The following is a 24939-nucleotide window of genomic DNA, read 5'->3' as shown; positions in this document are numbered from 1 at the left end:
GCAAAAATGCGAGGGGTGTACTCACTTCTGTGAGATACTGTATGTAAAAACAAATGAGACCTAAATATTAGGATTCCCAAACAATAAAGTAATAATAAAAACAAAAATAAGAGATCACTGTGGCTATGACGTTTATTTTCTGAGAGTTCAAGAAATCAAAAATCACCTGATTATATCTGGTTATCCTTTTTTTTTAAAAAAAAATCACTGACATGGACACTTGTCAGAATGAAATGTCACACAGACGTGTAATTGTTTTTACAAGTGGTTTAAATATAGCCTTACCATCCAGTGAAGCAGGGGAATCAAAGTACCGTAGACTTATTATTGGACCAGGAGTTGTATGTTAATATGAGATGACACTGTTTTGTTTATTTTTTAATAAGCTGGGCCTGACAGATATACATAAATATATACATAAGAATAGTTAAAATCATAGCAACAAATAACTAAAAATGTTCAGAGAAATGTTTAATTAGAGGTTGAAACAATTTGTATGGCTTCTGTTAAATAGAATTTAAAACCATAGAATAGAATAGAATAGAATAGAATAGAATAGAATAGAATAGAATAGAATAGAATAGAATAGAATAGAATACTGCAGTCACAGAATCACAAATGGGTTAAACATTTGGAACCAGACACACTGAAACCAGGATACAAAGTTCTGAGTCCATTGCTCATCCTCATTTGTGATGAGGCCAAGAATAGTAGACTCATCAGAGAGCTTCTGTAAAGATGGTAATGTAAGATGATTGATAAAGGTTTGAAAACAGATTAATCATTAACAGGCCTTAAATTGATTTGACTGTTCCTCCAAGTCTGAGGGTGAATTGCAAAGGTCTCCCTTTTTAAAATTTTCCTGCTTTGCCGCCTTAAACCCTTGAATTGGAAACCTGGAAATTTGATCTTTTTTAATGTTTGCCTGTTGTTTATTTTATTTATTTATTTATTTATTTTTATTATTATTATTCTTTGATTTAATGGATTTTGTATTATTTTGACTGTCAGTTTGAAGGTGCATAATTATTCATGGCCTCCCTCCCCAAAGTCCAAACAAGAATTACCTTTCTTAAATTACAGCCACAAGTCTCATATATTTTTCTATATGTTTGGCACAAGTAGCCACTGAGATGTTTTTCCAATCCTCATGACAAACCTGAGTTAGTGCTTTCAAGCTGGATGAGTTCTGCTGGTATTCAGTAATCTTGTCATATCAAGATTACTGTATTTAGCAACATCTAAAATTCGGTCAACAATTTCTCAGGCCTTGCTGGTTAAAGATCCCACAGCATTGTGCTGCCACCACCATGCTTCACTGTGTTCTTGTGTTCTCTGGGTATTGAGAGCTGTTTGCTCTGCACTGCACATACATATTTTTTAAAATAATGATATTATTTACCTCTTTCAAGCAATGGCTATTTTTGTGGTACCAGCAAAGACCAGCTTTGTGAAGTCTGCGGGTAAAAGTGGTCTATCTAATTGTTGCTATAGAGCTGTGCAGCTCCTTTAGAGTTTCCGCCTTTGGCCTCATTGTTATCACTGATTAATACCTTGTTTTGCCTAATTTGAATTCTTGGTAATCTGTCTATTCTTTTCAGTTTGAGATGCTATCATAATATTTCCATTTTATATTTCTTAATCATACTTGTTGCATAGTGACGTGGGGCTGGTGTTGTGGTCAGCACCATTGCTTAAAAGCAAAAAGAGTCCACGGCTGGGGCCCTTATGTGTAGAGTCAGCATGTTCTCCCTGTACATGGTTCTCTTCAGGTACTGTTTCCTCCCATAGTCCAAAAAAATAAATAAAAAAAAAATAAATATTTGCAGGATAGGTTAGGTGTCCTTAGGAGTGTGGGCATTTGTGGTTATTTTGTCTCATTGTGTTGGTCTGATGGACTGGTGACCTGTCCAGGATGTCATGGAATAGGCCCCTTCTAGAATAAGCAGATATTCAAAATGGATGAAAGTCTTGGTGTACATTATATAATTAGTGTATTTATGTGACTTTTGCTGTAATCTTGATGTGGTATTTTGTCAAAAAGTGGATGAATTTGTTCTTGCTATAGTTATATTGAAATCTGGGATGATTCTATAATCTTGGTGCTGTGGTTTGACTCTCCTGATGTGGATCTGCTCCACTAATACAGTGAAGCAGACTTACTGGAAAATCTAGCTTGATGGTGTCTGACAGGAACAAAAATAGCATTATCCTGCTCTACTGTGTGTGAATTTGTATATTTGAGCCTATAGCAGTTTTACACCATGTTGAGCTTCACAGCTCACAGATTTTTTGCTAAACAAAAACTACTTTCAGCATCTATTTCAAAGTATGTGCTTTCCCATAGTACTTAGAAAAGCATAGTAGTTACTATGTGAAGTCAAAGCATTTGAAACAGTCACAGGTTTCCTTTCAGCTTCCCCTTGTCAGTTGCTGCCTGTTTCAGACAGGATCAGTCATTGGCTGCACTGAATAATAGCCCCATGACCAGCCCCCTCCCAGCTTTCTAATGAATGGCCTTGCTTTCACTTTTTTTCACTCTCCTCTGCAGGAAAATACCATTGTTAAGTCCTTCTTCATGAGCACACGTGGTTTGGCTTGAGCATGAACCTTAATGTCTGCACACCTCCCCCATCAACTTCATTGCAGCAGCACTGATAGGGATCAATCCCTCGGTTTCCAATTCTTATCACTTATCAGAGGTGATAATAATGTGAACACTCATTTATGAGCCACATCAATACATGAGTTTAGCTGATATGCCTCAGACTTTATACTTCAGTACTAAAATGAAGTAATTCAATATGCTGTATTTAGAAATCCAGAATATATTTAAATTATTACCTTAAACCAAGAGCGGAAAAAAGGGAAATTAAATATCCTTTCTGAATAATAGACTAATTCCCTTGTCTAGTCACCTTTATTACGCTTTACTGTTAGCTTGGATAAACTTGGTTAGCCTTTGACTAAGATGCATTTGGTATCATCCCTCTCTGTTCAGCCATCAAACAGATTTTTTTTTCTTTTCTTTTTTGGTGACTAAAATGACTCAATAGAGAGTCTCTTCAGGTTGTCATGACCTTTACACAGTAATTAATTACTCAAGTTACACTCCTATGAACGAACATCTTTGGAAAAATGTTTGTCAGCACTATTGTAAGGTGCAGGGGGTAATGGTTGGGCTCTTTATGGTGTCTATGAATGAGTTATGAAAAGACAGAAAGACACAGTGAGAGGAGGGAAAAGGCAGGAGGGAGAGTAGTGGGGGAGGAGAGGCGAAGGTGCATATGTTTACCCGAGCTGACCAGGAATACAGTGCATGTACAAAGGATGAATCTGAAGCAGACAGGCAGACAAGCTGTACTGGCAGTTTTTATCAGTTAGTGGCTACAATTCAGCTGATCTCTGGACTCTCCGATTGAGCAATACAACCAGAGACAGGCTGCTCCAAAATCTGTTAGGGACAAAGGCAGGACTGAGGAGGGACACAAACTCAAGAGAAGAGAGAAAACAGAAGTAAACAGTAGCTTAAAAGTATTGAACCAAACGAGTTAAACTTCCACAGAGGATTTCTGAAGTAAAATGGCAGATAGAACTTTTTATTTGAGGTTTTGGGGAGGAGAATGATGGATTTGAGAGGAATTGGGGTCAAAGGCAGGGGTCTGGTCGAGAGTAATTGTGGTGACAGCCAGTACAAGGGGACAAGCACTCATGTGAGACACAGAGGAATTAAAAGATAAACGACAGAGAAAAGGAACAGAAACAAACTGGCAGGCCTCAACCAGACTTCAATATGGGTGTGAAGGGCAAGGCTGCTGCTGCTATCTTAGTTCTGCTCCTGTTTCTAGGCTCACTTTGGCTACGTGAGTATTTCTTTGTCAGTGTGTGTATTTTTATTTTTTTGTCGTACTATTAATCTATTTAATCTCTCCTGTTTGGAATGCATTTAGCTCCACATCAGGACTGTGTCACATGGTGCAGTGGCTGTATCACTGATGTTAATTATTTGACTTGTGTTTTCATTTAGATAGATAGAAGTGCTTTCATCACTGGGTTTGCTTTGTAATAAGCAAAAAATGAGCTTGAAACGGATTAAAACTCATCATGCTTTCAGAGGAATGTTATTTACTTCCCTAAGAATGCTTCTCTTTGTATACTGTGCAATTATGATCTAACTCCTAACCTGAAATAATCAGGAATGTATGAGAACAGAGGTTCAGCCTTTCCATAATCTGTTTACTGGATTAAAAAAAAAGTTGCTAAATGGCAGCTTGCTAATGAACTATTATAAAAGTGAGAACTCTTAGGTCCTTTCAAGTAGCTAAAATTAGTATTGTTGCCCTAAAAAAATGTTATAAGTAAAGAAAAGAAACAAATAAACAAACAAACAACAAAAAAAAGTATTGGTTTAAAAGTTGGATGTCTAAAGAAACTGCAGCTCATTTTACTGTATAGACTACAGCTGAATTGTTTTTGCTCACCTCAGTGTCACTGTTGTTTTTCGCTGTATAGCAGGCAACTGTTTTAACTGAAAACCTCAAAAAAGCTCATAGTACATTAGATCTGCCGCACCTAACAGTCAACAAACACAGCTGGTGACAAGCTGCTAATCACAGCAGAAGATTTCCCTCAGGATCTAACACAGACCCAAAGCAGTGCCACAGTAAAAGAGCAAGAATATTGTACTTGAGTCTGTCTGAGATCCAAAAACACTCTGATGCATCACTCATTTTTCTTCTTATTCTTTTTTTTTTAACACCAATTTGCAGCCAGTAGGAACTGAGGAGACTAATTGCTGTAGTTTTTAAATAGAATATTTTCTCCCTATATAGTCAGACAGGATTTTAGTTAATTACAGCTGTTGATTATATGTTTCGTCAAATAATGTGTTCTCAGTGGATAAAAAGTATGGACATCAGGCAGGCTGACATTAGCATCTTCATCTTATTTTTTTTACAACAAAGTCATGTTGTAAAATGTACAGAATGTTATTTTATATAGTTTTGAGCAATGTCTTCCCCAAACACAACTGTATGCCAGTAAAGGTAGTTCCAAACTACATCAGTAAGCATAAAGGCTCCCTACAAGGATATTTGAGTTAACCTTCATACACCCTCATACTAGATGCTGATTTGTAACTGTAAGCTACTAACAAGCCAGTTGGTCGCCATACTCTCTAGGCCAGAGGAAACTGTGCCTATAATTTCCCAAAAGTAGGACAGATTTTCATTTCTCCTCAGGTCATCTTTAACAAGCTGGGACTCATAGTCTGGAACCCATTTCCAGATCCTTCTTTTTCTGGCTTTTCAAAGCCTAAGTAGTGGAAGCAACAACAAACTGTTTACTGGAACTGTTCACTAATCCCATGCAGTGGATTTCTTTTCTTGGGTTTTGAAAGTTAGAAGAAAGATTACAGCATGGCAGCATTAGATATTTCTCCAGATTCTTGGAATTTTATAGATCAATTCTTTGAGTATTTTCATATTCACTGGGGTTCTCCTCTGCTTAGTCATGCTACTTACCAGTGTCTTATTAACCTTTTCAAAAGTGAGCTGCTCGACTCGGTATGCTTTTGTAAGCATAAATCTACAGTCTTTTATTTGCCCTTTTTGGAGCATCTTGTTAACATCAAATTCAAAGTCAACATATACAGTATCTTAAAACAACACAAAAGCATATTTTTAAAATTCTACATTTCATATTTTACCTTTGTGATATTTTCAATTAAACATGGAACTGCAATAGCTGTAACTTATTGCATTCAGGTTTTATTTACAAATTCCACCATGCATTTTATGCTTATTTAAGACCATAAAAAATAACATTGTGTAATCTGACTGTAGGACTTGCTTATGTTCCTCTCTACTGTCTCACTGCAGAGGGAGGTTTGGATTACCACTGGGATTCTTGTTTAAAAGGTTATAATCAGGGAAATAAGGTAAGTAAAATCAAGCTATATAAAAATTATTATTTTAATTAAATGTTACAGGACTGATTTGGGGAAGCAGATAGGCAGTAAATGAATAAATCTCATTAGCTTTCTTCCTTTCTCTGTCCCTTCTGTTAACTGCTTCATTTCCCATCCCCCATTTTTCAGCTTCCCCAGAAGCCCAACAGCAGTGGCTCAGACGTGGTTGAGGGTCCACATGTCCTCTCACTGTGCCCTGGCCAGAACTTCCAGGTGTCGATGCTGCTGTCCCACCTGCTGGCTTCTCCAGCTTACACCTCTGATGTGCTACTTAAGCCATATCTGTCCAGCTGGGACGAGCTCATGAAGTAAGATCATCAGACAAAACAGAAATACAGTGAGAGAGATAAATATGTTTCCAGCCACCAGCGAGTCTGAACTATGTCCTTTATGTCATTTATAAAATGGCACCAAGCGCAGCCCTTAAAAAATTAGACACTCTCTACCACTCAGCCATACGCTTTGCCACAAACGCCCCTTTCCACACCCACCACTGTGATCTCTATAAATTGGTGGGCTGGCCCTCCCTTCACACTCGGCGACTCCATCATTGGTTTCTTTTTATTTACAAGTCAATCTTACACAAGACACCTTTCTATCTCTCATCTCTTCTCCACCTCGCTCGCGGCACTTATCACACCAGGTCAACCGAATTTATTAAGCTCATCATTCCCAAAACCGCCACTGCTTTTGGCCGTAACGCCTTCCACTTTGCCGCTGCAAATGACTGGAATACACTGCAGAACACTCTCAAACTTCCAGCTCTGATATCTGTTTCTCTGTTTAGACAGAGACTTCAACAGATTATTGTAGATACTTGTTCCTGCTGACGATGCTGACTCTCCCTTATATACAAACATTTCTCCACTACTTTTTCTCTCACATAGATCCGTCTTATATACTGTGTTCTACTCCCTTTCCCCCTTTCATTTTTATATATTTGTACTCACTCTGCGCTTTTTTAATTTGTATTGTATTTTTGCATTGTGGTCCTGTGTATGCACAGTTGTATGTTTGTATGTATGTACGTTATTCATTCCTGCTGGGGCCTCTTGGCCAGGTCATGTTTGTAAATGAGAACTGGTTCTCTAACATTTTTTTACCTGGTTAAATAAAGGTTAAATAAAATAAAATGTAAGATGACTCAACCTGTTCTGTGTTACTGTTCCAGGTTCATGGACGCTCTGGGCCCAATGGTGGGTCTGATATCTAAAGAGATAGAAACTAAGACCTCCATAATCCGGAAACTGGCCCTGTTGTCTGAGGACAATCCTAAAGCAGAGCTTGCCCTGAATGCACACTCATTAAACTCTATGGACGCACACTCTGAGGAAAAGAATAATTTAAAAGTCTCACGTTACACAGACGCATACCACTCTGTGCGCTCTATGATCTGGGTGGAGCTGAATCGAGGATTAGTGGACTTCCACCACCAGACAGACTCTGGATGTCGGACTCTTCTTCGCCTGCATCGAGCTCTGCTTTGGCTGAAGCTCTTCCTGCAGAAACTGGCTGAGACACCAGTGGCCGGCCGAGTCAAGAGCCCCTCAGAGCTTTGTCGAGAAGCCTACCAAAGCACCCTCTCAGTCCACCACACCTGGTTTGTCCGCAAGGCTGCTGAACTAGCCTTTATTGCCATGCCAGAGCGGGGTTTTTTCTTCAGACTGGTTTGTGTGCAAAACCAGGAAGAGCTGAGCATGGTGCTCAACAGAGTGGTTAAGGCCATTGCAGAAGTTTATGACAGGACACAAAAAGTCCTAGAGGAAAATGGCATGCTGGACTTGCCATAGCTGCTATTATACCATGTTTTGTATTGTTTTCATGGTATCTTTGGCAACACATATTTGACCATCATTTATGGCAACGAAAAAGCTGTAGATCTATGAAGAACTTACATTCTATTTTTCTGGCCAAACGTATCCTGTCAACAAACAAAAACCAGACAACAAAAGATCAACAATCAACTAATTCCAAGTCACTTTTACTCTGGCATTCTGGTTTTGATTCAATGATATGTCAACTACTTATCTTAGAAGCACTTTAAGGCAGCTGATGATGAATACAGGCTTTGTATTATTAAACAAAGTGGTCACAGTAGCAGGGCTATAATCGCCTGCACTTAAACACATAGGTTTTTTTTTCCATTTATTCCATCTAATAATGCAACAAAAAAATTGCAGTAATGTTTTTGTGCCTGCTCTAGCCCATATGGGGTTGCAATTACTTTTGTTTTTTGTACCTATGAATCATTGCTTGTTTAAATGTAGGTGATGATCCTTGATTTAGTATGCTACTTCATAACTGGCTGAGTCCCAACGCCATAGTCTTAAAATTGTCATGGGGCCAGTCTATTGTAAATAAAGAGGTGTTACACAAAAATCAATATGGGCTGAATAAATAACAGTAACTGTTACTTGGTTACTTAATTTTCCGTTTACATATATATTAGAAAATTTTGTATCATGTTCAGAATTAAATATTTAGACAACAAGAAAGACTCAATGTGTCTATTAACAAAAAAAAAAACAACATAATCTAATTCAGTAATATATTTCATACTTAAATGCCACTAAACTGTGTCATGTAATGTCAGGTAAATCACCATCCAGTAGAGGTTCATGTCCTCTGGTACTGACATCATGATATATACAGTATAACCTCTTCTATGTGACACATTTACCTCTGTGGACTCTTTATTCAGTTAGTTTTTTTTTTAAAGCCCCCCCACCCTTAATACTTTAAAATACTTTAAATATTTCCTTAAGTGAAGAACAACAGGCTCTGAAATATTTATTCAGGCTTGTGATATATATATATATATATATATATATATATATATATATATATATATATATATATATATATATATATATGCATATGGTACACAGTGACCAGTGACTTGTAGTGCAACTACATTATTTTTTATTATTATTTTCTTTTCTTTTATTATTATTTTTTATTATTATTTTAAAACCCATAAATACCTCTAATGCTACACAATCCTGTCTCTCTGCCTTTTCCTGCACTGCTCTACATCTTTTTGAGGAGGAGGCACAAGAAAAGAGCTCGGGATAGAGCTTGAAGCTATGGATTGTGTGGGAGAGAGGAACTGGGTGAATGTCAGTGAGCGGAAGTACACGTCACTTCTAATCTTGTCAAGCATTTGTTGAAAGACTCTTTTAAAACAATTCCATCTAAAAACGATTCACTTTTATGAAGGCCTTTTTTAAATAATTATTTTTATTATTTTATTATTATTATTATTTATTTTATTATCCTACACAATCATCGGTTAAACAATTCAGACCAGTGAGTGGAGGTAGACTTCTGATGCAACAAACTGGATGATGTGTTGATGACAGATGTTTCCATCGCATTCTTGCCAGTCACATTTATGCATTATTATCACCTCATGTGATAATATGGAGCTCTTCCTATTTTAGATTTGTTACCACGAACCGGGATGTGTGCAAAGACTGACATTGGACTGGACTGCAAGCTGAGGATTATAGTGAATGAGATTAGCAGTTATATCCACCTGAAGCTACCTTTGACGCTGGCAGGCTTTTTTTTTACTGTCACTTACAAAGATCATAGTATATTTTTGCAAATTGTGAATTCAAAGGAGCCAAAATGCCCTCACGACAATTCAGTAAGAAAAAAAAAAAAATTCTCACAAAAATAGGAGCAACTGAGACATAGTCAAAAAATGAAGTTTGAGTTCCCTTAAATTACATTTATTTCTCTATCTTGGTTTGCAGTAAACATAAGCAAAAATATACATACAGAAAAGAGCAAAAAATAAATATCCTTTTTTTTTTTTTTTTTACCCATTTGGACAATTGGAACAAATGTCATACATTTCTTTCTTGAATAATTCCTTAACCACAATCTTGAGCAACAGTGCAGTTAAAATTTAAAAGGAAATGTGCAAGTTGATGTTTGTTGCATTCATTTTGTTTGTACCATGAATGTCTGACTCTTTCCAGCTTGTGGACTGGGTACCTTTGCAGTTTTGAAAGTGCTGTGAAGATTAAGTGTTTAGAACTTTGAATGCAAGCTTCAGGAGCTCCTTTTCAAAAAAGAAAAGAAAAGAAAGCCCCAAATGATGCAAAAATAGTAAACAACCAAAAATGTTCCAAAACAAACTGCTCAAAATCTACCAGGTAGTTTTCATTACACAATACAGTCCAAGCTAGTACATTCTCTCCCTTTTACAACAAAAATACACTTTTATAAACAAAGCAATTATTTTTATATTGCCTGCAAAATTGCCAGAATGCAATAACTACCTGTTCCTTTATTTGTTTTTTAACCCCTTGTTCTTGATTATACACGTTGCACCAGTTTTGTTACAGCCTCCTCACTCAATGGACATATATCCACACAGGAAATTAATATATTGCTTTTTGAGGACATTTCCAAATTGTCACTGAAAAATAAAGATAAATGGAGATGACAGGAAATAACATTCTGACACTGGTTAACAACACTTTCTGTCCACCAGGAGGCACTGTTACGTTGAAACATGTTCCTTTTGTGCATTATGTAAGAGGGACCTTGTCATAACAGGGTTTTTAGCCCTCCAAATGGATCCTATAGTGTCTCTATAGGAGATCTTTTTCATTTTTGCCTATGAAGATGTGTCAGTTCTGCAAGAATAAATACAACTGTCATGGAGATCTTTGGTTGAAGAAGTAATCTTCAAATACACATGAATAAAAGTGGATTTTCCAATGAGGTGATGAAGCCAAACATTTGATTAGCTGAATGGTTCATACTTCATTGAATCTGATAATGATTTGGGGGAGCATGAGTTGAAATGTCCTGAAAAACTGTGAAAATGTGGTTTTGCAGAAGCGAAGGATGCGTTTGACAGGAGGAGGAGGAGCAACAAGGTAGGGTAAAGAAGTTCAGCATGCCTGCTCTGGATTATCTGACCAGATTAAGAGATTACAGTGAAATTAAGTAAGTGTTACAGGGAGGCTAGAGGAGAAATGCATGTGAACTGGTCAGTGGAGTCACAAAAAGCTATAAAAGAGGTGCCTGTTAGAGAACATCCTTCGTTCTGAATGAGCCTGCAGATAATGATCAGATAATCACATTAGACCTAATTGTCTTTCTTTTATTCTCTGTCAAGTTTGGATCAGATAATGAATTCCCTGTTTAGAATGATGCAGGATACGAGCAAACATATTTGGAGCCTACTTTTTTTTACCAAGAACAATTGAGTTGTGAAGTCAATCAGACCTCACTGAATGAGATCAGCTGCTGTGTAGACCGGATCACAGTCGAGTTGGCTTAGTACTTTGTGGCTGTGCTGACGTACGTTTCAAAGTGTGACTCCACAGATTACATCACAGCAACTGCATGTTAGGAACCTCAGCTCCAGCACCACACTTCGGCCTGTATTTAAAGAGGTTGCTATTGGTTGTCTAGTTATCATGATGGCTTTTCCTTCAGAGAGATGCAACAGCAGAGAGCAACACAAAAACAAAAAAAATGTATAAATAAATATTTTTCTGTGTGGTCAGTGGAGTACTGCACATCTCCAGTTTTTGTCATTTCCTACAAACCTACTGTTCAAAACTCTGATGCACTAATTTTTCACACCCGTTCGAGTAGATATAAACTATACATTTTGACATCCTGGATAAATATTCAATAATGAGTATGAAAGTAATTTAGGGAACATTAACAAACGTTCTACATTGTCCTCCTCCAAAACTGTAAATACACTTAATAAAATGACTTCACAAAAGAAAAAAGAAATACACACTCCCAGTGCAAAACAATAAAAAATATGACAACTGCATCTATTTCACACACAAACAAAATAGATGCATAACGAAGAAAATAAACAGAAGTAAGTTAAATATTTATATTTGAATTCAATAGAAATTCAAACTTGGGAAAATAGCTTTTGGTTTCTCTTTAGAATGAAATCGGCTAAAGGGAATGTACTGTCAGCAAATGGTTCATTTTTGCTGATATTCAGATGGTTGATTGGGACCCCACATTAAGTTAACCTGAATTTGTGTTGTCAAGACATCTGACTGATGAACAGTCACTTAATATTAATTTGTTATCATTATTCAAAGTAACCTAAATATGACTTATATTTGCTTTACTCATTACTCTCAGCACAACCAGTGTGAATACCAAATGATCCAAAATAATCACTATTTAATAAGAGTCATCTGATGAATGGACACAATCATTCATTATGTATGCCACTTAATGAATATTGCACATTGCATGCAACTTCCCGACCCACGGTATGAAATCGGACCTACAAATGGAACACACACTCAAACAGATGCACAAAAATGCACATTCTCCCTGTATTGATCATTTCTCTTGACCTTTACTGAATTTTTCTTATTTTCTGGAGATCTTACTGTTATCCTGTTGTCAAAGTATACACAAACACTAGCAGTGTGTGAAGGTTAGAGATTGCAGTGTGCTTCCTCCTGGTGGTCAGTCATTTAACATAACCTTATTTAAAACTAAGCTGAGAGGTGGGATACAGGTCGGTGGGGGTGGGGCTCCTGCCCTCATATCACACTAAAGACAAAACACACATGCAAATGGCTTCATCTCGGCATCCATCCATCAAGATATATGCAAATTTGTTGGATTATTCTTTTGAGTGCAACAAAATAGACGTATTGATATAAGGTTATGATGCCATATAAATACTGGAGATATACACATTTTGTGTTGTAATTTGTGTATATTCATATATAGAGGGATACTCTATAAGGAGGCAGCAGGAGGTGAGCAGCAATACTCCAGTAATGCTGCTGATCTTGCAAACTTGGAAAACACATCTTTTATATCCCTTTGTTTATCATGCAGTATAAATAGATATCACCTCAAACTAATTTACAGAAAATAATTTGTCTGAATGCTCACAGACAGAAACAATGACAGGATTACCACCCTTTTATTCACGCCTCATCTTGTCGCACAACTGGGAAAGCAATCCCCAACCTCCCCCCTCGTGATTTAAGGGGGGGTTGTAAACAAATCCTACAAAGGGTGTGAATACTGCAATTTTTTTCTGTGTATGTGCAATGTTGCAGAGAATGGACAGAGTAATTTTCAGAGGTCAACCTAGTTGTAGGTGTTAATCCTCAGCTTAAAAGACACTCTCCCAGCAAACTTGTCTCTTTCACTTCCAGTGGGAATGTTGTCGGCGTGGATCGTGCACTCGATGTTGACATCTTGATTGAGAGTAATGTTAAGAAACTTGACAGCAACCAAAGGCTGAGAGTAGTTCACCTGCAAAAAACCACCCAATGACATTTTTTAAGGTAGGAACTTCAAACACAAGTGGACTATCTGAAAATTGTCATTATTTTCAATCAAAAGCAATGTTAAATTAAAGTTTTGATTGAAAATACTGTTACCTGAGCTTTCTTGCCATAGTAAGGGTAGTACATGAGGTTGAAAGTGCCATTTGGAGGGAAATACACTAACTCTCCCATTTTTTCAGTGTCTTCTTTCTGAGGGGGTGAAACAACTCAGTCAGTTATACTGCTTCACATTATACTTTCCAACATCTACACTGCTTTCTTTGGAAGCCTATTTAATACAAAATACCCACCTAATCTATTAATATACAATATTAATAATAATACAATTTACTGTATCACAACACTCAATACAATGCACGTGTAAATATCATCTAAAATCTACCGAATTCAGGCTTTCCTGCTCTTACCCATTCATCTTTGCCAACTTTGTATCTCTGAGAAGTGGCAATTTTTATGGAACACAATGGGAAAAAAGAAGCCAGCAAAATAAAGTTGGTGCAGAAGACAAAGCAGCATGCAACACAGATGTGATGTTTGATACAGCACACAGACAAACATTAAAGCAGATGGAAGAGAGCAACAGGTGGCATGCTGCAGATGAATGTGAGGTAAAATGGCTGTGAATGGGCTGGAATCCAGACTGTTACGTTAAACCCTTCAACGTGAAAGACAAAAAGGGATTACCTTAGCACCACAGGTGACAAACGGGGCCTGTCCATTTTTTCCTGGTAGCAACCCAATGACCTGGTGAGAAAGAAACACCATTTTGCTTTTCACCTTTTAAAAGCAGTGAGATGAAAACAATCTTTTACATTACTGTGAGATACTTTAATCTACACACTGACGCTTCACAGAGACTTTTTCCTCATTTCCAACCAGTTACATTATCTCAGTTACTCCATGTCTCCTAGCAACACAGTCCACAGTTTCCGTTCCTTCTTTTCCTTTCATACCCGATTCAGCTTGATGATGATGCATGGCTTGCCCTCCTGGTAACCATAGTAACGATCTTGGATGCCAGAGCATTCTTCAAGAATGGTGCGGTTAAATTGACAAGAGCGCTTTGGGTTGTTCTTCACATCACCGCTGTCCTCTTGCTGGAAGTACTGATTGGGGGTGCACTCATGGTTTTTTTGGGCCTGGATAGAGTCGTTGTAAGCTGCATGGGGGAGGACATTGGGGTGGGGTTTATTTTGTATATAAGGGCTTATGACTCAACTAAAATCTTGGTGCAAGGCAACCTCCTACTCAATGACGTTAATGGAATTATCTCTAATTAGGTAAAAACAATTCATTCTGGATCGTTGGATAATCCAAGGCAGTAAGCCTTTTGAGTCACTGTTGAAGAGAAAGAGCTGGACTCACGTGACAGGAACTTGTCTAGGGCCTGAGCATACATGTCCCAGCTCTCAGTGTTCTTGATGTTGTAGACAATCTGGAAGGCTTCATCAGAGTTGGGTCTAATTACCAAGCCTGTGTGTGACAGGGAGACAGCAGGAATGTTATGACATCTTGCACGCACTGTGACCTGCACTCTTACAGTTTAAATCTGTAACATCAGTACCTGGTGTGGACAACCTGTCTTGCCAGGTTGGCTTGTGGTCATCCAAGGTCTGCAGCATGACGTACATGGTGAGGGCAAACAGGCCAGCAAGGAAAATGTAGAAAACTAAATAGAAGAGGAGGATGAGACCTGGACGGGAGGAGAGGAGAGGAAGGAATAAATCTGATCATGAAGGCAATGCATCCAATTTCTATTATCATATTTTTTAACATTATAAATGAGTTTCAATCATAGATTGTAGGTGTGACACAATATGATGACTACAGTTTGCTGTAACTTTATAATGCAAAGTGAGGTTTATTTGCAAGACAGCTAACTAGTATCCCTGTAAACCGAGGACATTGTTGGTTTATTTGTTGATTTCAAAGTTTTTTTAAATACTTGACAAAATGTAAAATCGAATGCTATCCCTAAATAAATATAATGGGTTCACATTGTCATCTCCTAAACCAGAATCAAAACCTGTCCTTCAGTTCAAACCTCTTTAACCCAAGAGTTACTTTATGACGCATTACAGAAGCAACAATATTTTAAATCCATTCTTTTTTTCTTTTACAATGACTACTGCATTCAAACCTCTGTGTCATTTAGGTCACTAGTTAAACTGGTGGCTGTGCACCATTGTGGAAGACTTTTGAAGTAAGTGTGAACATCTGTTGATCAACATTTCAAATGATAAGAAAATTATTCATGTTATTTAAATGTTGCTGTTGTGTCTGAGATCACTGTCTGATCAAATTTACAAGGGAGTCTGTGTAATGCTCAACCATTTAAGAGCTCTTCATATCATCTGAAGCATCTGCTTCTAGTTTTCCTCACTGATTTTTTTGTGCATATGTGTGTTTTTTATACTTAAACTGTCCAACATTGCACAACAAAGCCTAATAGTGAGTTATACTTTTTAGTTAATGGAATAAAGAACGTTTTAATGCTTCGTTTTCTAACCCAGCCAGGAAGAAGGAGATGTTAATATGATTTAATGGTCGGTGACAAATTTCATCACAGATAGGAAGGGATGATGTCGCATGTAACATGACCATAATGGTCATGTTACATGTGACAGAATGGAAGGCTGTAAATAATAAACCCTCTTCAGCTAATAACAATAGAACTGTTTACTGCTACTTTTGAAGCAACTGTTTCTATGGCATTTCTATCCACAAGAGAACAGAACCACATAAATAGCATTTTCTATGACGCATCAACACCTGAGGCCAGTACTGGGAAGCAGCTGAATGCCCTGACCCGGCCCCTCTGCTGGAAGGCCCCCAGCAAAGCGCTCCATCAGTAGGCTCAGCTTTGCATCTGCCTCCCTCTAAAGCAACATTTACAGGAATCCATAGCAAAATGTCAAGGGGGAAGCCATCCTGAGGGGAGCACTTACATATGGGTGTCTTAATGATTTATAGCTTCTATGTGTGCTTTTTCATCACACACAATTGTTCCTAAAAAGTTATTAAATATCTAAAGTCAGGCTCCGGGCCATGGATCAGTGAGAGACATCAGGGAGAAGCTTTAACAAAACAAACTGTTGAAGTGTTTTTCCTGTGCCACCCAGGGGGGAGGTTGTGCTAACGACAAATATGACACCACCCAGGGGAGATTGAATGTGCACATGTACACACAGGATTTTGACTGCAGGCAGGGTGGCTTTCCCCCCGGCAAAGACGGTGTTGGGTTTACAGTCTGCCATCTCAGTCCACATTGATGATGGACAGCGGAGCATCTCTCTTTCATCCTAGTTTTGTTTGCAGACAGCAGTTGAAAGCAAAGAACCAAAGGACAGCTTGGGATAGCGCTGCATCCTGGTCTTTCTTCAATAATAATGGCAGGTGTCTCTTTTCACTCAGAATTAATTGGATGGATTTGCTGATTAATGGCTTTCTAGTTGGTGATCAAACAGACCTCTGAACTCAAAATGAGAACACCTGGAAAGAGAATGGCTGGCTCTGAGCTGCACATCTTTTACTGTTAAAGATTATATCATATTTAATGTAACATGCAATTTAAAAGTAGAAGCATCATGATGATTTTGCTCACTGATACACCTATTAAGTTTCTATTTTCATGTTGCAGTGGGAGTCCTTTGTTGTTGTTTGCTTAAGTGGGAGGTGCAGAACACTTAATTAGTCCTGTTTTAAGTACAAGGTTCAGCTGATGGCAAGATGAAACATCAAAACTTTACTAAGATTATTTCCATATCATTGAAGTTCTTCACACAAAGCAGAACACACAAAGGGGTGTGTGCTTCATCCTAAAAAAGACCCTTCTTAGATCGAATGCACTGGAGCAACATTACAGTCTAATGAAAAATGTGACATTGATGACACTGTTGATTATTTTGTGGATTTTGTGTAAAGTGCATATAAAAGTGACAATATGTCATCTTACAGTGTGAATACCTACATGACCTTGTTCACTGAGTGCTGCTTTGAAATGCTATGTTTAGCAGACATACGTGTAACAGAAATAGCCTAATTAACAAGCCTTAGAGAGCACAGCTTAAAAGGGCCACCAGACCTTAGAGCACCTGGGACATTGAGCTGGATTAAGTTTACACTGTTTGAGGATTGCTACAAAGGACCAAGACCAGTGATTCTCAGCTCCCCTCTGGTATCCACTGATGAAACATGATCACTAAAACAGTGAAGCAAGTGAAACCACTTTCAGCACCATTCCAGCCCCGAAAAACTAACCCTAAATGCTAAGACTGAGATCATACTACTAGTCAAATAAATAAATAAATAAATAACAATAATAGTTCCTCAAAGTCTATTCCTTTACCAGCCAATGAAGTCATTAGGTTAGGATTAAATCCCTCACTGGTTTACACGCGCTGGGAGGGGCCGGGTTGGAGGTGATACAAATAGCATTTGGCTTTACCCAGATTAAAATGCTCCAATGTCATTAGAACAGAGCCATATGTGCCCTTTCATGAATCTTTAAATTATTTGTAGAATTTTTCCATGGCATAAGGGAAGTGGGGTACAATTTCAGCTCTTCTATTCCCCACAGAACCTCCGGGGGAATAGCCTGAAAAAATGACATCATGTTGACCGCACATTTGACAAAGGTACAAGCACGCAAACCAATTCTGCACAAGTTTAGAATGGCTCTCTCCAAGAAAAGGCTTGTGTGCAACAGAATTTACATTACAGCTGGCTGCAGCACTTCTCACTAGAGAAAGCGATGATAAGCAGTTTGCAACAGAGTGGAACCTGTTTCAGTAGAGTTGCGGTAATCTGGCTAATACAAATGTAAATTATGACCATATACAGGCTATGCCTTCATCCTTATGTTGAACGCAATGCGCAGCGAAAGCACTGCCGTAAATTAATAAATAAAGAAAGCCGGCAGGAAGAGTAAAAATGTACCGGCTTCCACAGCATTGATGCCGCAGTCAGATTTCAGCTCCTGACTCTGTGGACAGCGACAGCCGTCTAATTATTTGAATACTGACTGCAGGGAAGCAACTTCTTTCATGGTTATATTCACAAAACTGATATACACATTTATTTTTAAAGGGCCTACCGGCTTTGAGTAATATTAAGTATTTGGGGAAGATTTCATACTCTATGACAGCGACCTGTTACAGAGCTGGGTGAATGTATTTGCTGCATTGCTGTGACTGGACAGTACTCACCCCAACTGCTCGCCGTTCTGCCCATGAACTCCCTCGTCCTGGGGTTCCAGAAAAAATCTTTCCATTTGCTTTTTTCTCCTTCATTTGCCATTTTATCCTTAATTTTTTTTGCCACCAAACCTCCAATAAACGCGCCCTAATTGGGTTGCAACAATTACCACGACAGCAGAGTGATAGTTCCGCTTTGGATATGAGAGGAACACCGGAAATTAGAGAAGTCTATTAAAATCCTGAGCAAAAAAGAACTGAAATTTAAGCAAGAAAGCACCACTGTGGCCTATCTTATAAGATGAGTTGATAGGCTACCAGAGGAGGAAGCGGTCCAGTACCCAGAACAGACCTAATAACTGCCCTCCCCCCCCAGGTCTTGCCTGCATGCCGCAGAGTTTTGATGAGTGGTGCAGAAATGTAGTGATACTGCGGTAAAGCACTCCCTCCGCCTCTCTCTACAAGCACCCCGCTACCCTCCACTCACACAAACACACATACATATCACTTCTTCCATTCCAGCAAACTGTTCGCTCCTCCTCCTCCCTCCTGGCCAATCATATGTCCTGTACCTTCAATTGTTACCCGCCCAATGCTTGAAAGACAACCTGCAAAGCTAATAGTTTTGTGTGTGTGTGTGTGTGTGTGTGTGTGTGTGTGTGTGTGTGTGTGTGTGTGTGTGTGTGTGTGTGTGTGTGTGTGTGTGTGTGTGTGTGTGATCCACGCAAGTATCAACATGCTATCCATCAGATATTTACACGCGGAGTCTAAAGTGCTTGTTATCGGTCACTTTATTGTCCTTTTGGGCTGCATAATTCATTCAGCAGTAAAATCAAAGTCAAAATATTTAAGTTTATTTCTATGTCATAACTTTGAAGACTTTCAGAAAGCCTCACTCAGAATTTCTTTTTTGGTTACAAAAAAAAAGAAAAGAAAAAAAATTTAAAAGTTAAGGCGGAAACAGCATGCAAAAAGCTTTATCAACTATATTAAACTTGAACTATGAGGTTTATCTGATTAGTCAGTTCAAGTGTGCCAACATTGAAGTAGTGACTATCATCACTTCTATGGAGCCACAGCAGAGCAAGTGGGGAGTGAAGGGAGCCCTCACCTGGAAGCAAATGGTATTGCAAGAATGCTGCGGGAACACGATGTCCATTTCCCCTCTTGCTGTAATAAAAATCAACACGTGACATTAAAACATGGAGCACCTTTGTTTGTTGTGTAAAGTTCATTATATAAAATTTATTTTCAATGACAATATCAATGCAAATATAGCACTACAGTGATTTCCAAGGTACACCGTATCTTACCATATCAATATAGTATGGCACTCATATAATGGCCACTGTTTCAGAAGACACACAAAACCAACAGCTTCTGTAAACTATTTTGGAAATGATAGCCTACCTTGGATTTTGTATCAGTGTGTGAAAAGGAATCATAGTAAGGTGATTACCTGGTATTTGAAATTAAACTGGGCACAATAGTAGGTATCACTGGAACATTTCAGTGTAAGGAATCTCTGCATGCATTGCACTTGCCCATTTCCCCTCAACCCAACCTTGGTTTGTTTGAAAATGTTCTCAGTAAGCTTGAAAACCCCTCAAACATGAGCAGGTAGAACAAAACGCAAAATAACAAAAAAGAAAGGCCAAGCAGTGACTCTCAAACATTTAGATAGGTCTTCTTTTCACCAGATGTACTGTAGTGTACAGTTTGGTACTATAGTAAAACAACAACATTCAAGCGCCTTAAAACTATTATAGGAGGGCTGACTCATTAAGGTACAAACTTCATTTCATGTGGCTTTCAGAGAAAAAAGATAAAGTAACAATAAGCACTATATTAATCAAGTTTTTCATGGTAACACCATGAAGTTGAATGAACAATACCATAAATTCAAGATAGCAGCAAAGTATTAAAAAATGTGGAGCTGTGAAAATCTGTACATAAATAAAATAGAATGTAGAAAACGGGCCTGAAATAAATGGATAACAGAGCTTAAAGGGAATCTTGCATAAATTTGAATAAACAACTGTTGGCCTGTGCCTTTCTTTAGAGGGTTTACTGTTTATTAGTAGAACTCTAAGTAATGCATGGACTGGCTGCAGCAGATAAAGTACTTAATTATTTTAGAAAAAAATGTGAACAAAGTTATGTTTATACAGTATATGCTACATAATATGTATTGATTATAAGTATGAAAATGGAAATAATTGCTACATCTTCATTACAGTTGTACATATCTATTTACATTACATTAGGGTTTAATTTCTCCTAAGCATTTGCGATGCTTTGTGCAGATTGTTCCAGCATTCAATTTGAGGTGATCAATACTCACAGTCTCATCAGTTGCACCGTATTGCACAGTCTGTGTTGATGGGTGTCATTGCTTGGTATCACTGTGTGGTGGAACAATCTCTAATGTGCAACTGTGGAAAAGCATGAGTGATTTTTTGTACTACTGAACTGTATCTGTATTTGGCTGGACTGCACTGGTGTGCCACTTGTTCTCACCACACCCTGCGGCAACATATTCATCTTTTTCTACAACCACATATTAGTGAAGGTCTGCTGTATGTCAAAGTCTGACATGATCATCTCTACACACATTTCTTTTTTTTTCTTTTACAACACTGTATGTCTATCATGACATGCAGAGAATGACACAGTAAATATGACTTTTTCCAAGTCTTAGATATGTATGTTAGGCTAGTTGACACAAGTTTTAATTATGTTTCTCCAGCTGTGGGAGAATATTGCTATAAAATTGCAGAAACGTTTAGAAAGTAAATAGATTTACATTACAAATATGCAAACGGATACAGTAGGTAGCTTTTACTTCTCAGTGATGATTATTTGCATCCACAATGACAATCTATTGATACCAAAACATTTCATATACATTCACGATTTCAAGAAACACTTCAATAACTTATCTATGAATCTTGCCTTCTCTTATCCACAGAGTAATTTCTATGCTTGTGGTTTGGAAAAAAAAAATATGCAATTTAATTATGTCTCAAGTAGTCAGGAGGAAATTTGGCAAAACCAATCTCAGTAAACAACCCACTCATTAGTATTTAGTGGCTGTCCTTTTTCGTAGCGATAATACTGGTGTTTGTGGCAAAATCATTGGCAAATAGAGCACATCAGTGTTGTACGTAGTACAGAGCAGATAAAAATAGCTGCGTAAGAAATTAATTCTGACTGATTGTAGTACTTATTTCTCTTCACCTCTTTATCAGCCTTTTTTGGTGGTTGTTTTGTTTTCACAAATAAGTTCAGAGTCTCCTTAATACCCTTTTCAGCTCAGTCTGTAACACAAGAAGAGTCCAGCAGAAGTGAATGTTTTTGTCTTCGTCCATTGCCTCTCTTGTCCTTGTGGTTATCATGTCACCAGAACCTCCTTGTGAATTTCCTGGTTATCATCTCCATTTCACTTTTATTTTTTCAAATATCTTCTGCCTGTCTGTGTTTTGGGGATTGGCCTGTCTGTCCACCTCATATAGCTGTGTCCCACACGACGGCCTGTGGCCTCTGGCAGGGTGGCGTGCCAGTCTTTCGTGGTTCAGGTGTCCGTCTCCAGCTAGGGAGAATGGGCATGCTGTCCTGCTTACACAGGCTTTTGTCAGGGCGCCTGTGGGCCTTGATCTCCTTGCACAGACAGCGTTTTCGCTCAATGACTTCCAGCAGCTTCCCGTCTCTCTGGGTCTGCATTGAGGACGGGGTGGTTCCCCCACTGACAGAAGGCTGTCCCTGTGCCAACTGGGCGAGCTGTTGAAACTGCAACTGCAGGTGGTGCTGTTGTTGAAGCTGCTGAAGCTGCTGCTTCAACTGCAGCTGCTGCTGGTGAAGCTGGAGATGCTGTTGCTGCCGAGACACGCTGGGACCACGGGGACTGCAGGGTGTTTGAGGCAGGGCCATACCATGCAGCTGCATATAGGAAACAGTTACTTCAGTGGATCGGAACAGAATTTCATGACATAATAGCATCTGAAATTTTAAACCTGTATTGACACTGCAGTGCAGCTAGTAGTGACAATCAGAGCAAAGCTGCAGTTCCTTTGAGCAGTCACCAGGATGCAGTGTTGCTGCTTCTGTTACAGTTTGAGGGAGGGTCAGTCAGTTTGCATGCAGACTATCTCTGCAGTACACTCAAACTGCGTCAGCACTTGCTATGGAGCCAGAAACAGGGAAAATTGTACTACTAGAAAACTGCAGTTCACCCCTCCTTAACACAGTTCAGCAAGTTCTCGTATCCACATTACTCTTTAATTTACTGATTGCAAATTAACCAACGTCATACACCTTTTTCCCCTTAGAGGCAAAACCTTATTCTGCTCAGGGGGTACATCTACCAGTTATAAATAGGTCTGGAGGAGCACTGTCTCCAGCAGAAGGGGAAAGTAATAACTAAAACAATATTAATGTTCGCTTGAAAATATACAGTGTTTGAAGCTTATGGCCTTTGCAGTGATAAAACCTGATATTATATATTCACCTGATTTAGGGCTTCTCTTGCTGGTAGACTGCTTTGTCTCTGGACGTCTCCTCCACCCACTTGCCTCACTCCAGCAGCAGAGGAGGAGCGGCCCAGCCGCCCCACTTCTGTGAGGAAACAAACGTTACAATGTGTGCCTGCTAATTGGAACAGTAGAATATAAAACACAGAGCTTTATATGTCCAACTACACCTGTGAATTAAGACTATGCCAATGTGTATTGAGTTCTAATTTTATCTAAGCTATTAAACAATTATATTTTCTTTAAAACTTATGAATGATTAATGTTTTACCTAAAACAGATTATTCACTATTCAATAACGACTAATTATCTATACTTGACTAAAAGAGAACACACACATCTACATTTTTGGGAGAGATATTTGCACAATCGCAAAGAAACTCAACAGTTAATTCACAAAGAGGACATGTTTTCCTCCACTTCTTAAATGGTTATATCCATTTTTACCTGAATTCTAACATGTCAAAGTCCAATTTGATGTCTTACAAGGACTAAAAGAACAAGAAATTGTCCAAGTTTAAAACTTAAACTACAAATTCACCATTATAGGAACTCTAAATAATAAAAGAACAATAATAAATACCGGCATGTCAGAAAGGTAAAACAGAAAACATAGAAGACAGCTCTCTCAGATGTTTTAAGTCTTATTTTGTCTTGTTTTGGTGTCCTAAACATTAACCAGCAGCTGGTTCCATAAAAAAGGGCCTGAAAACTAAAGACTCTGTCTCCCATTCTGGTCTTCTGAATCCTAGGTACTACAAGCAGACCAGCATTCTGGGAATGGAGATTCTGCATAGGACGAGTAAGCCAGTAGAGAAGTGCCATGACAGTCTACCATCTTTAAATTGTCAAGGGACAAATAGCACCAATGCCAGGAATCCATGCAAGCCAGTGCACAGTAACTGAGATGCGGGAGAAGAAGATTAACAAGAGAGGCTTACTACTCTGGCAAGTTGGAAAATCTGTTAAACTGTTTTTGACAAAAACGCAGGACCATGCACATGCAGCAACAGCTTTGGCAGTTTTTTTAAAACCAACTGTCTCAAACTTGAGTTTTAAGATGGACTGATTTTAAGCTGGGTCGGCATATCAGCTCTGTAGTCTCGGCTGGATTACTATAGCACTCTTTTTTTTTTTTTTGGAGTTACTCAGTTCTCCTTCGCACGTTTCCATTTGGTGCAAAACGCAGTCGCACACCACCTAGCTTGAGTACATAGGAGGGAGCATATATCCTCTATCCTGGCCTCCCACCACTAGCTGCCAGTGCACTACAGAGTTCATTTTAAGATTCTTTATTTGTTTTAAAATCTTAAAATGGTCTGGCCCCTCCTTACCTCTCTGAGCTACTCCACGCCTACGCTCCTGCTTGGTGCCTTAGGTCAAGTTAACCTGATATACATACATACTGAGTCTGTCTGATAGATATGATTTGAACTAATTGAGAGAACAGTCTTTGATCCCATTGATATGTTCAAGCCTTTGCAAAAGTATTTTATGTTCAGTAGCATCAAAATAATCTGAATTAAGCTCCAGAAGTACAATCACAGATAAGATATTGTAATTAGAAGCTCACAAAAATGTTATGGCGAATAGGAGTTAGCTTACCTCCGTTGCGACAGGCAGGAAAAGTCTGGCAGGGAAGAGGTAGCCCTGCTCTGGGCAGAGCTCTGAATCCTGGGGTGCTATCAACACCTGCCAAGGACTCAGTGTGACCAAGGCCCCTGTTGGTGGCACCACCGAAATGTACTGGGATGCCTGAGTGGCCTCCCCTTGACCCCATTCCGAGGTCATCTTTATCCATCCTTAACAGAGCATCAGCACTGCCATTCCAGGCCCGTCCTTCATCCTCTGAAGGGGGAAAGAAAGTGAGGTATTTATTTTAAGAGAAAGAATTTTATAGACATTATCATTTTTTTATTACATCA

At 38.6% G+C, this 24939-nt stretch overlaps 3 protein-coding genes across 4 annotated transcripts in view; 1 reads left to right on the top strand and 2 right to left on the bottom strand.

Annotated features, from left to right (window-relative positions):
* Nucleotides 1-3344: 3344 nt before the first annotated feature.
* gltpd2b (glycolipid transfer protein domain containing 2b) lies at nucleotides 3345-8456 on the top strand. Of its 2 annotated transcripts, none has more exons than XM_042008660.1 (4): nucleotides 3345-3863; nucleotides 5880-5938; nucleotides 6098-6276; nucleotides 7140-8456. In XM_042008660.1, the coding sequence occupies exons 1-4, from the start codon at nucleotides 3794-3796 to the stop codon at nucleotides 7756-7758; spliced, it is 927 nt and encodes a 308-aa protein (XP_041864594.1). In that variant the 5' UTR covers nucleotides 3345-3793; the 3' UTR covers nucleotides 7759-8456. The 2 variants fall into 2 exon arrangements, with proteins under 2 accessions (XP_041864594.1, XP_041864593.1); XM_042008659.1 differs by having other exon boundaries at nucleotides 5844-5938.
* A 1233-nt stretch (nucleotides 8457-9689) lies between these two features.
* On the bottom strand, nucleotides 9690-18952 carry atp1b2b (ATPase Na+/K+ transporting subunit beta 2b). Its single transcript, XM_042009111.1, has 7 exons — nucleotides 18498-18952; nucleotides 14855-14983; nucleotides 14656-14763; nucleotides 14244-14449; nucleotides 13975-14034; nucleotides 13384-13479; nucleotides 9690-13255 (listed from the first exon to the last, which is right to left on the bottom strand). Exons 1-7 carry the CDS (start codon nucleotides 18586-18588, stop codon nucleotides 13088-13090), a joined length of 858 nt encoding a protein of 285 aa, XP_041865045.1. The 5' UTR covers nucleotides 18589-18952; the 3' UTR covers nucleotides 9690-13087.
* A 478-nt stretch (nucleotides 18953-19430) lies between these two features.
* The window catches only part of LOC121654941 (neuronal tyrosine-phosphorylated phosphoinositide-3-kinase adapter 1), a 29916-nt gene continuing 24407 nt past the window's right edge, over nucleotides 19431-24939 (bottom strand). Inside the window, exons 5-7 of the mRNA XM_042009318.1 lie at nucleotides 24620-24862; nucleotides 22993-23099; nucleotides 19431-22424 (exon numbers count right to left, since the gene is read on the bottom strand). Coding sequence (XP_041865252.1) covers nucleotides 21993-22424; nucleotides 22993-23099; nucleotides 24620-24862 — 782 coding nt within the window. The 3' untranslated portion in view covers nucleotides 19431-21992. The remainder of the gene's footprint in view (nucleotides 22425-22992; nucleotides 23100-24619; nucleotides 24863-24939) is intronic.

This window comes from Melanotaenia boesemani, chromosome 15 (genome assembly GCF_017639745.1).
Source record: "Melanotaenia boesemani isolate fMelBoe1 chromosome 15, fMelBoe1.pri, whole genome shotgun sequence".
NCBI lineage: Eukaryota > Metazoa > Chordata > Actinopteri > Atheriniformes > Melanotaeniidae > Melanotaenia > Melanotaenia boesemani.
The sequence above is the reverse complement of the archived record's forward strand: the minus strand, read 5'-3'. Positions and strand labels throughout refer to the sequence as shown.

What these genes read in the sequence shown, in the direction of transcription:
- gltpd2b (XM_042008659.1), top strand. Translation starts at nt 3,794, where the DNA reads ATGGGTGTGAAGGGCAAGGCTGCTGCTGCTATCTTAGTTCTGCTCCTG. An exon ending in GTTATAATCAGGGAAATAAG is followed by an intron (nt 5,939 to 6,097) that starts GTAAGTAAAATC and finishes CCCATTTTTCAG; the next exon opens with CTTCCCCAGAAGCCCAACAG. An exon ending in AGCTGGGACGAGCTCATGAA is followed by an intron (nt 6,277 to 7,139) that starts GTAAGATCATCA and finishes TTACTGTTCCAG; the next exon opens with GTTCATGGACGCTCTGGGCC.
- atp1b2b (XM_042009111.1), bottom strand. Translation starts at nt 18,588, where the DNA reads ATGGCAAATGAAGGAGAAAAAAGCAAATGGAAAGATTTTTTCTGGAAC. An exon ending in CAGAACGGCGAGCAGTTGGG is followed by an intron (nt 14,984 to 18,497) that starts GTGAGTACTGTC and finishes CCTCCCGTCCAG; the next exon opens with GTCTCATCCTCCTCTTCTAT. An exon ending in TTGTCACCTGTGGTGCTAAG is followed by an intron (nt 13,480 to 13,974) that starts GTAATCCCTTTT and finishes TCACCCCCTCAG; the next exon opens with AAAGAAGACACTGAAAAAAT.